The sequence below is a fragment of the Pimephales promelas genome, chromosome 3 (genome assembly GCF_988280905.1).
Source record: "Pimephales promelas chromosome 3, fPimPro1.hap1.1, whole genome shotgun sequence".
In the NCBI taxonomy this organism is placed as follows: Eukaryota; Metazoa; Chordata; class Actinopteri; order Cypriniformes; family Leuciscidae; genus Pimephales; species Pimephales promelas.
The window spans coordinates 33,962,443-33,973,941 of NC_142771.1; the positions used below are offsets into that span (position 1 = coordinate 33,962,443).

Sequence of the window (11,499 nt, forward strand, 5' to 3'; positions counted from 1 at the left end):
GTCAAACACCTTGAACATCACACTCTCAGACGTCCTTGAACCTGCTGAAGTTGGATTGGCTGTTGCATATTTGTTCATGTATGTGGCCATTGATTGCAAAGAAGCATCTTTTATTATGGCAACACGTGTTGCTGTGACATGCCTTTGCCACACTTTATGAGACAGCTGACAAAAGTGTAATTATGACAAAGGCGGTGGATTCATATAAATGAATGTGGATTTATATAAATGTGCATTTAAATCCATAAAGAGCTTTTTAAACAACATGCTTGAAACGTTCTCTTTGTCCCCATCTGTTAAAAACAGGATTCTGCATTGCCTGGTGTCGGTATGTTTTCAGATGACAATCCTTCGAGATCTAGAGAAGTTGGCCGGATGGGTACGAATATCTATCATCTATATCCTGAGCGGCATCACAGGAAACCTGGCTAGTGCCATCTTCCTCCCCTACAGGGCTGAGGTGAGCCCCTCTTCCTCTTTTACACCGACAGGGTGCGCTGGGAACTGAAAACGCTCCAGTTGACGGACATCCGATGTGTGTTGTGGCTCTAGCTGCCTTAGTTTTCATCCGTTTAAAATAATTTTATTTATATAAATATCCTGTTTTCAAACATTATTTTGATCAGAGAAGTGACACTAATTTTTTGCCCGGCTCTAGTAATTAAAACACTTTAAAATAATGACTGAAATACACTTTTTATTTGATAGGCATGTTTTAAAATTTCTCAATTAAGATGTATAAAGACCAAAAATGAATAATAATAATAAAAAAAAAATGATATATATATACAGTTTATCTGTTTGATATACTGTATATTGTAGAGAGTATAGCAGTTGTGGCCTAATGGTTAGAGTCTCAGACTTGTAAATCAAAGGTCACAGGTTCGAGTCTCAATGAATGAACAGCGCTCTCTTGAGCAAGGCACCTTAAAGGAGTAGTTCACTTTTAAAAAAATCTTTTGCTGATAATTTACTCAACCCCATGTCATCCAAGATGTCCATGTCTTTCTTTCTTCAGTCGAAAAGAAATTAAGGTTTTTGATGAAAACATTCCAGGATTTTTCTCCATATAATGGACTTCATTGGGCACCAAACGTGAATCTTTTTTCGAGTCATTTGGTTCATCCAACGTACGAAATGAACGAAATGACTCAAAAAAAGATTTGTTCATTTTGATGAACGAGTTTGAACAGGAGAGTCACGAACACTCATCACAGAACAGAGCAAGGCGTGCATTTGTGCTTATAAAACGTAAACTTTTTTTTTTTTTTTAAATGAGCGATCGTTTCGCTTGATAAGACCCTTATTCATCGTCTGGAATCGTTTAAAGCCCTTTGAGCAGTTTGCACTGAAACTCTCATTTGGACCTTGAACCGTTTGGTTCCCATTGAAGTCCAATATATGGAGAAAAATCCTGGAATGTTTTCATCAAAAACCTTAATTTCTTTTCGACTGAAGAAAGAAAGACATGGACATCTTGGATGACATGGGGGTGAGTAAATTATCAGCAAAAGTTTTTTAAAAAGTGAACTACTCCTTTAACCCCCAGGCAACGCTGCAAAAATGGCTTCTTTATATATATATATATATATATATATATATATATATTTATTCACCACTTCTCGTGTGGGGCTCTGTATTTTTATTTAAAAAAACATTGTCTTAACTACATTTTCTGACAGAATTATTAGCTTTTCATTGAACTTACAAACCCCCTGCAGTTCTCTCACTAACCACCACTAAATTCGCGAGTTTAGGAAGAGAATCGGCACAATCTTGGGGGAAAAGGGGTATTTTACTCATCTTGTAACAATGACTTAAATGAGCTTGTTGTTTCTGCCTTAAATTAATATATTGTTAGCTAACTGCATGATTTGTATATGTACTTGGACACAGTCATCTCTGATAACTGATAAATTGAACTGTAGACACATGCATTTTCGGTAAAAAAAATTTGAAGCGATGTGTAGTGTGAAACGCACTATACAAATAAATGTGAATCGAATCTATCTATGGCCCTGAGCTCATCCCGACCCCCTCTTTTGCTGCTCCTCTAGGTGGGTCCCGCCGGCTCTCAGTTTGGCATCCTGGCCTGTCTGTTTGTGGAGCTGATTCAGAGCTGGCAGATTCTGGCTCAGCCGTGGCGGGCCTTCACTAAGCTGCTGTGCGTGGTGCTCTTTCTGTTCGCCTTCGGCCTGCTGCCCTGGATCGACAACTTCGCCCACATCTGCGGATTCATCTCGGGCTTCTTCCTCTCCTTCGCCTTCCTGCCCTACATCAGCTTCGGCCGCCTGGACATGTACCGCAAGCGCTGCCAGATCATCATCTTCATGGTGGTGTTCGTGGGCCTGTTCGCCGGACTCGTGGTGCTCTTCTACGTGTATCCCATCAAGTGTGAGTGGTGCGAGCTGCTCACCTGCATTCCTTTCACCGACAAGTTCTGTGAGAAGTACGACCTCAACGCGCACCTCCATTGAGGGAGAGGCGGGGCTTCGGTGACGGAGGGATTTGATTGGTCGTTGATCTGCATCCGCCGGCCCCAATTTGCACTTCGTCTCTTCCAAATGAAGCCCTTTCTGTGAACATGGACAGTATGCTTGTTTTGCTTGTTTTTTTTTTTTACTCGAGTGCAAAGTGGAGATCCACTTTGACCATGATTTTAGGACTCTGAGAATGAAGAACACTTTTTAACGTATCCTAAAGTTTTATGTAGTCTAAGGGTGTCTGATAATCATGCGAAAACAGGGTCACCCTCGCCCGAAAACTATCTTTACACTACAGTCTCAGAAGGCAGTGTCATAATAAAAGCACTGGTACACCAAACGGAGAACACGTCTTCTCCAAATTTTGATTGTTGTACTTTTTATGTTTTAGCATGTCAGGGGTAGGTTTGTCTTTGTTTAGTCGACCTCAGAATCCAGGGACGAAAAAAAAAAAACCAACTCTGTACCTTTGGTGCCTTGATAAATGTACCTACTACTGCCATATTTTCGTTACACGTTTAGCACTCAAATGATATTCTTTTATTTGTGTGTTACTTCTAATGGAGTTATAGTTGATTATGAAAGGGTAGTGTTTTAGCTACCCAATTTACACACTTGTCACAGAATACAGCTAAAAACAACCTGCACCTCGGAAGTGTGTCTGTTTCTTGTCTACTAAACCGTAAACGAGCTCTCAAATATGGTTGCTCATTTCCACCTCGGAGTGAAGAAAAAATAAACATTTACTTGATCTCAATGTGACTGTTTCTCGACATCACATATTGCAATGCGACTGTTTATCAAAATCTGTTTCCATCCACCTATTTTAATTCACATTTTGCGATCGTCCATAAAAAATGCTGGATGGAAACGTCAAGATAAGCAATGTATGTGCTCAATTGAGGCTGATCATTTTATAGCCACATTTACCAATGCGCAACATAACAACTTGCATGACTTTGCCTAAAAAGAGGATGTGATTGGATAACATCACTAAGCAGCGGACCAATCGCATTGCACAGCATCCCAAATGTTGGTTGATTTTTCTCCATATAATGCACTTCAGTGGGAACCAGACAGTTCAAGGTCCAAAAGACGCTTTCAGTACAAACTTCAAACTGTTCAAAGGACTTTAAACGATTCCAGACGATGAATAAGGGTCTTATCAAGCGAAACGAGCAAGATCTCGTTAGATCTTAGATCTTAGCAAGATCTTAGCAAGATCACTCATTTAATAAATAAGTTTTATAAGCTCAAATGCTCGCCTTTCTCTGTTCTGTGATGCGTGTTCGTCACTCTCCTGTTCGTTGATCAAAACGAACGAATCTTTTTCCCAAGTCAATTCGTTCATTGAATGAACCAAACGACTCGGAAAAAGATTTGTTCATTTTCATGAACGAGTTTGAACGGGAGAGTCACGAACACGCATCACAGAACAGAGCAAGGCGACCATTTGAGCTTATAAATCTTAAACTTTGTAATTTATTTATTAACTGAGTGATCGTTTCGCTCGATAAAACCCTTATTAATCCCTTTGAACAGTTTGTAGTTTGCACTGAAAGTGTCTTTTGGACCTTGAACCGTCCATTATATGGAGAAAAATCCTGGAATGTTTTTATCAAAAACCTTAATTTCTTTTCAACTAAATAAAGAAAGACATGGACATCTTGGATGACATCATGGGGGTGAGTAAATTATCAGCAAAAGTTTTTTCAAAAGTGAACTACTTTAATATCTAACAATTGTGACTTTTCATTATGTGGGTTTATATATAGTGAGTGACTTGCCTGTATTTCTCTTAACGGCGACTTATCTTACAATTGCGTTGCGTACTTTTCTCCCTGAGGCGGAAACAGACGTCCATCCCAAACCACTCCAAGTTATGATGGTGGTACCAAGGATAACTTAATGCAGTGTTTCCCAACCCTGTTCCTGGCGGCACACCAACACTGCGTGTTTTTTTTTTGTTTTTTTTTTGTCTCCCTAATCAAACACACCCGATTCAACCCATCAGCTCATTAACCCACCTGATTATGAGCTGATGGGTTGAATCAGGTGTGTTTGATAAGGGAGACAAAGAAAGCACGCAGTGTTGGTGTGCCGCCAGGAACAGGGTTGGGAAACACTGACTTAATGTATCCATAAACCTAAAGAAATGTTTTCTCACCACTGAGCATAAAATACACATTACAAAAATATAGCTTTTTTATTTTTTATTAATTAAGATAGGCATATTTGTATGACTAATGCCACAGAGAATGTTTATGGATGCTCTAATTAAAGTTTACATCAGTTCATAGTTCATACATTGCATTTCAAAACACATTGTCACATATCCAGTAATATATTAGTAAGATTTTATTCTAAAACAGTATTCAACATTTCACTGTCCACTTGCAATCCAAGGGATGGAACATTATATAAAAATAAAATTATGTGTAAAATTTTCAATTAAATTTTCCAGAAGAACGATTCTGAATTAATTTTTTTAATGGTTTTGTACCAGTCGACTATGATTTATGTAAATATTATTTATTACTAAAAACAACTACTGTTTTTTTTTATCAGTTAAGTGTGCAGTGTGTCTTGGGCAGTTCACAATAAGAAAAAAAAATGCGGTAAACAACCAACTTCTGTGTGCAAACTCTTTAAATGAGTGCATAGGCAAGTCTCTGGTTCTTTGCTTAGGTGGTATTAGGGCTTTGAGTCCTGAACTGGGTGAGAACCGTCCAGAATCTACACATGATGTCCTTTATCAGGATCGGATGTGCTGTAAGCTTAAGAAACTTAACATCCGCTGTTTCGTCGTGCATAAGCCAGGCCTCTGAGCTGATACTCCATCTCTGTGAAGGTCAAAGCCCCCACACTGATGGCCGATTGACCCTTCTCCTTGAAGCCAGCTTTCTGGTAGAAGGGCACCAGGAACTCCTCACACACCAGCAGGGCCCTGCGCAGGCTGGGGAGACAGCGAAGATACTGCAGGTAGCGCCAAAGCAAGATGGAGCCTTTGCCCTGCTGCCGACACTGGCGGTGCACTGACAACACGTGGATGTGTACCGCGGGAGAGTCTGGGACGTGCGTGTTCATGGCCTCCTGGATAAGATGAAAAAAAGATGGTTAGAATCTAAATGCATTCTTACGGAGCCCCCCTAGTCCCACTTTGGCAAAAAAAAAATTAATTATAACTATCTTGTGGCCTCAAGATAGAGTCTCTTGAGGCCACGAGTTAGTATCTTGAGGCCATGAATTACTATCTTGAGGCCACGAGTTACTATCTTGAGGCCACGAGTTACTATCTTGAGGCCACGAGTTACTATCTTGAGGCCACGAGTTACTATCTTGAGGCCACGAGTTAGTATCTTGAGGCCACGAGTTAGTATCTTGAGGCCACGAGTTACTATCTTGAGGCCACGAGTTACTATCTTGAGGCCACGAGTTACTATCTTGAGGCCACGAGTTAGTATCTTGAGGCCACGAGTTAGTATCTTGAGGCCACGAGTTAGTATCTTGAGGCCACGAGTTACTATCTTGAGGCCACGAGTTACTATCTTGAGGCCACGAGTTACTATCTTGAGGCCACGAGTTACTATCTTGAGGCCATGAGTTAGTATCTTGAGGCCACGAGTTAGTATCTTGAGGCCACGAGTTACTATCTTGAGGCCACGAATTACTATCTTGAGGCCACGAGTTAGTATCTTGAGGCCACGAATTACTATCTTGAGGCCACGAGTTAGTATCTTGAGGCCACGAATTACTATCTTGAGGCCACGAGTTAGTATCTTGAGGCCACGAGTTACTATCTTGAGGCCACGAATTACTATCTTGAGGCCACGAGTTACTATCTTGAGGCCACGAGTTACTATCTTGAGGCCACGAGTTACTATCTTGAGGCCACGAGTTAGTATCTTGAGGCCACGAATTACTATCTTGAGGCCACGAGTTACTATCTTGAGGCCACGAGTTAGTATCTTGAGGCCACGAGTTAGTATCTTGAGGCCACGAATTACTATCTTGAGGCCACGAATTACTATCTTGAGGCCACGAGTTACTATCTTGAGGCCACGAGTTACTATCTTGAGGCCACGAGTTAGTATCTTGAGGCCACGAATTACTATCTTGAGGCCACGAGTTACTATCTTGAGGCCACGAGTTACTATCTTGAGGCCACGAGTTAGTATCTTGAGGCCACGAATTACTATCTTGAGGCCACGAGTTAGTATCTTGAGGCCACGAATTACTATCTTGAGGCCACGAGTTAGTATCTTGAGGCCACGAATTACTATCTTGAGGCCACGAGTTAGTATCTTGAGGCCACGAGTTACTATCTTGAGGCCACGAATTACTATCTTGAGGCCACGAGTTACTATCTTGAGGCCACGAGTTACTATCTTGAGGCCACGAGTTACTATCTTGAGGCCACGAGTTAGTATCTTGAGGCCACGAATTACTATCTTGAGGCCACGAGTTACTATCTTGAGGCCACGAGTTAGTATCTTGAGGCCACGAGTTAGTATCTTGAGGCCACGAATTACTATCTTGAGGCCACGAATTACTATCTTGAGGCCACGAGTTACTATCTTGAGGCCACGAATTACTATCTTGAGGCCACGAGTTAGTATCTTGAGGCCACGAATTACTATCTTGAGGCCACGAGTTACTATCTTGAGGCCACGAGTTAGTATCTTGAGGCCACGAGTTAGTATCTTGAGGCCACGAATTACTATCTTGAGGCCACGAATTACTATCTTGAGGCCACGAGTTACTATCTTGAGGCCACGAATTACTATCTTGAGGCCACGAGTTACTATCTTGAGGCCACGAATTACTATCTTGAGGCCACGAGTTACTATCTTGAGGCCACGAGTTACTATCTTGAGGCCACGAGTTACTATCTTGTGGCCACGAGTTAGTATCTTGAGGCCACGAGTTACTATCTTGAGGCCACGAGTTACTATCTTGAGGCCACGAGTTACTATCTTGTGGCCACGAGTTAGTATCTTGAGGCCACGAATTACTATCTTGAGGCCACGAGTTACTATCTTGAGGCCACGAGTTAGTATCTTGAGGCCACGAGTTAGTATCTTGAGGCCACGAGTTAGTATCTTGAGGCCACGAGTTAGTATCTTGAGGCCACGAATTACTATCTTGAGGCCACGAGTTACTATCTTGAGGCCACGAGTTAGTATCTTGAGGCCACGAGTTAGTATCTTGAGGCCACGAATTACTATCTTGAGGCCACGAATTACTATCTTGAGGCCACGAGTTACTATCTTGAGGCCACGAATTACTATCTTGAGGCCACGAGTTAGTATCTTGAGGCCACGAATTACTATCTTGAGGCCACGAGTTACTATCTTGAGGCCACGAGTTAGTATCTTGAGGCCACGAGTTAGTATCTTGAGGCCACGAATTACTATCTTGAGGCCACGAATTACTATCTTGAGGCCACGAGTTACTATCTTGAGGCCACGAATTACTATCTTGAGGCCACGAGTTACTATCTTGAGGCCACGAATTACTATCTTGAGGCCACGAGTTACTATCTTGAGGCCACGAGTTACTATCTTGAGGCCACGAGTTACTATCTTGTGGCCACGAGTTAGTATCTTGAGGCCACGAGTTACTATCTTGAGGCCACGAGTTACTATCTTGAGGCCACGAGTTACTATCTTGTGGCCACGAGTTAGTATCTTGAGGCCACGAATTACTATCTTGAGGCCACGAGTTACTATCTTGAGGCCACGAGTTACACGAGTTTTTTTTGTCAAAGTGGGGCTAGGGGGGCTCCGTACATTCTAACTGAACTGATACAAGGTTTCTTTAAAGAACCACACAGGTGTTTTTCCCCACAACTACACTGTATAAAAGTGTAGAGAATCACTTCTCACCTGTCCTAGTTTCTCTTTGTCCCAGCCGGATCCAATGATGAAGGCCACCAGCTGGCCCTCTTCAAACCATCCCAAAGAGAGCTCAGGACACTGACCCAGGAAACTAAGCACCTCATCAAGGGTGAGTGGACATTCACCAGAAACTGAGACGAACGCTGAAGAGGGAGAGATGGGAGAGATACAGGTGTGAGTCAACCCTCATCCCAACGCAAACAACAGCTTATCGGCAGATTAGCAGGTTTATCGCAAACAAGCCGGCTTGTTGCAAGTCTTCTTCTATTTTTGCAGTCTTCTGTATGTAAAACTTGGGAAGAGCTTAAGGAATTTAGGATTGGTTTGACTTAACTCGTCTACAAAGCTTAGCAAATAAGTGTGTGTTGGTGTGTATTTATAGGCACCAATTTTAAAATGAGTTCTGTAAATAAATGTTACTTTTTTCCAGGCTAGCCAAAACCATTATTTTTCATTTTTTTCCAAATTCAAAAAGAATGTATTTTATTAGTATGACACACCATTGTTCAAAAGTATTGGTTTAGTATATGATATTTTCAGGTTTTTACTTATGCTCACCAAGACTGCATTTATTTTATCAAAAATATTGATAAAAAGTGAAATATTAATACTATTTAAAATAACGTTTTTTTGTGTGAATATAATTTTAAATTTAATTTATTCCTGTTATCAAAGCTGAATTTTCAGCATCATTTCCCCAGTCTTCAGCGTCATTCTTCGGAAATCGTTCTAATATGATGATTTGATGCCCAAGAAACAATTATTATTATTATCAATGTTTAAAACAGTTACTGTTTTTAAAGTGTCTGTGAAAACCGCAATTCTTTGATGAATGTAAAATTAAAAAAATGCATTTTGTAATGTACATATTTTGCAAATATATTTATTATTAAATAATATATATATTATATAATATACATTTTTACAAATTTAATGTATTTGAAATGTGCTGTAGGCCTACAGTTGTCAAAACATTACAGAAAATTCAAATAAAATAATAAGTAAAAAAAATAGTACATCTAAATTATGTATGCAAATTTAATAGGCAAATCTCTTGCCTACAAATTTTAAAAACTAAATGTAAAAATTCTCAAAAACTAAATTAGGCCAACAACTAAATTAAAACTAAATCTTACAACATTTTTTTTACATTTACTGACACTGCACAACCTTCTTTAACATCATTTAATGCAACGACAAAGAAGAAGAGGAGGATGAAAAAGAAGCATCTTACCTTCTCTCTCGATCTCAAATACACTAATGGCGTCCTGTGGCGTGAGATTTCGGAACTCGCTCGCGGGTAATGTGTGTCGTCGCTGGCGTCGCGAGCTGCCAACGCTAAGCGGCGTCTTCAGGAAGAACGGCTTCAGGAAGGGTGAGCTGACGACCTGAGGTGCCATCATCTGACACGAGCTCACTTCGGACTGCTGGAGGACTAGACTGTTTGAAATAGTAGAGATTTTCCTTCACTAGTTTAAAGTTTTAGGACACTGCTGTCTTCCCGTCAGTCTTTGTCCGGGCTGCTCTCTTCTATGGTCCGATGTGTTTGAATCCTATCGTTCAAACTCGGCTCGCTGCTGTCTCCTCTCCTCCTCTTTAACCCTCCTTTGGGCTCTTTCCCAGCCCGCCCCACATCTAAAGTGTCCCGTGTTTAGGGATAGTGATGGATGCACGTGGCAGGTGAAGCCGCACCAATTCCCTAAAAGTCTGTGTGCTAATAGCCTACTCTCAACACAGCTCATCAGCCTCTCTTACTAACACTTACCCAGAAACTGTTTGCACAGCCAAACCAAGCTTTGGAGTGTTTACGCCAGCCCTGATATGAGCCACAACATCATGTCTGTTCTGTATTTCTTGCTTCAATGCATAACTGAAATTATTAATACAAACAATAAATGGTCAAGGCAAACCATATAGGCTACTATATGTTAACCCAAGGCTTTGTACAGTCCCATCTGTATAGCAATCCCTGGCTGAATTATTATTCATTCGATAAAGAATCTATTATATTTACCATATAGAGCAATTAATTCATAGCATATCATGTGCCTGAAAGTTAATGTACATATTTTTGACAGACTGCTGTTTATTTTTTATCCCTCAACGTCATCCTTTTCAAATCTACACAGTCTAAGGCGCTTCCGGAACCCTTTGTATTGAACATTATGTTTTAAAATGACGTCAAACTGAAGCTCTGGGTTAATCCTGGACCTCAGATGACCTGCAATTTAAGTTCAATTTAAAGGGATAGTTCACTTTGAAATTAATTTTTGGTATGTTTTAGCTTACCTCAAGCAAGGGCATCCAAGATGTAGGTGTCTTTGTTTGTGCACTACTTTCAATTTTTATATTTTTAGGTCAAACCGTTCTTGTCTGTCAGTCATATAATGGAGGTCTATGGTCACCACCTCAAAGAGCATGCACAGAAAAGTCCAAATTAAACATGATTTAATGACTCGTAAATGTAAGTATACATTGATGGCCTAAGACACGAAACGAGCGGTTTGTGTGAGAAAACAAACAGAATTTATATAGTTTTTACCTCTTGGAACCACAGCCACGTCCAAGTGATCTGACGGCACAAGTTATCGCGCGGTCGCGAAAAAAATGCAACGTTGTCTGTTGATATTTCAAAACCGTCTTCCATTGCGATTTCCTGTACATCAAAATATGTTTAGATCTTCACAGTGAAAGGTAACACTTCCGAAATCTCTGTGTAAAGAATGAGTAACGTACACGCGCGCGAGATCACTTCCAGGGCTTTATAACGTAACGATATAAATACTGCTCATTTTCTCACACAAACTGCTCGTTTCGTGTCTTAGGCCATCAATGTGTACTTACATTTACGAGTCATTAAATCATGTTTAATTTGGACTTCTCTGTGCATGCTCTTTGAGGTGGTGACCATAGACCTCCATTATATGAGACAAGACAAGAACGGTGTGACCTAAAAATATCAAAATTGAAAATACTGTGGAAACAAAGACGCCTACATCTTGGATACCCTTGAGGTAAGATAAAACATACCAAAAATTAAAGTGAACTATCCCTTTAATGAGCAGAGCTTAAAAGAAATTAACTTAACACCATTATTAATCAGTTTTGTTTGTTTT

General features: G+C 40.5%; 2 protein-coding genes across 6 annotated transcripts in view; one reads left to right on the top strand and one right to left on the bottom strand.

Annotated features, from left to right (window-relative positions):
- The window catches only part of rhbdf1a (rhomboid 5 homolog 1a (Drosophila)), a 66,249-nt gene extending 63,119 nt beyond the window's left edge, over nt 1-3,130 (top strand). For all 5 annotated transcript variants that reach the window (XM_039685968.2, XM_039685970.2, XM_039685971.2 and 2 more), the window contains 2 exons: nt 307-460; nt 2,058-3,130. In XM_039685968.2, coding sequence (XP_039541902.2) covers nt 307-460; nt 2,058-2,477 — 574 coding nt within the window. In that variant the 3' untranslated portion in view covers nt 2,478-3,130. The remainder of the gene's footprint in view (nt 1-306; nt 461-2,057) is intronic.
- Nucleotides 3,131-4,690: 1,560 nt separating this feature from the next.
- Nucleotides 4,691-10,724, bottom strand: aanat2 (aralkylamine N-acetyltransferase 2). The gene is made up of 3 exons (XM_039686040.2): nt 9,618-10,724; nt 8,372-8,526; nt 4,691-5,576 (listed from the first exon to the last, which is right to left on the bottom strand). The coding sequence occupies exons 1-3, from the start codon at nt 9,784-9,786 to the stop codon at nt 5,271-5,273; spliced, it is 630 nt and encodes a 209-aa protein (XP_039541974.1). The 5' UTR covers nt 9,787-10,724; the 3' UTR covers nt 4,691-5,270.
- Nucleotides 10,725-11,499: the final 775 nt, after the last annotated feature.

What these genes read in the sequence shown, in the direction of transcription:
- aanat2 (XM_039686040.2), bottom strand. Translation starts at nt 9,786, where the DNA reads ATGATGGCACCTCAGGTCGTCAGCTCACCCTTCCTGAAGCCGTTCTTC. An exon ending in ATTTGAGATCGAGAGAGAAG is followed by an intron (nt 8,527 to 9,617) that starts GTAAGATGCTTC and finishes CTCCCTCTTCAG; the next exon opens with CGTTCGTCTCAGTTTCTGGT. An exon ending in ACAAAGAGAAACTAGGACAG is followed by an intron (nt 5,577 to 8,371) that starts GTGAGAAGTGAT and finishes CATCTTATCCAG; the next exon opens with GAGGCCATGAACACGCACGT.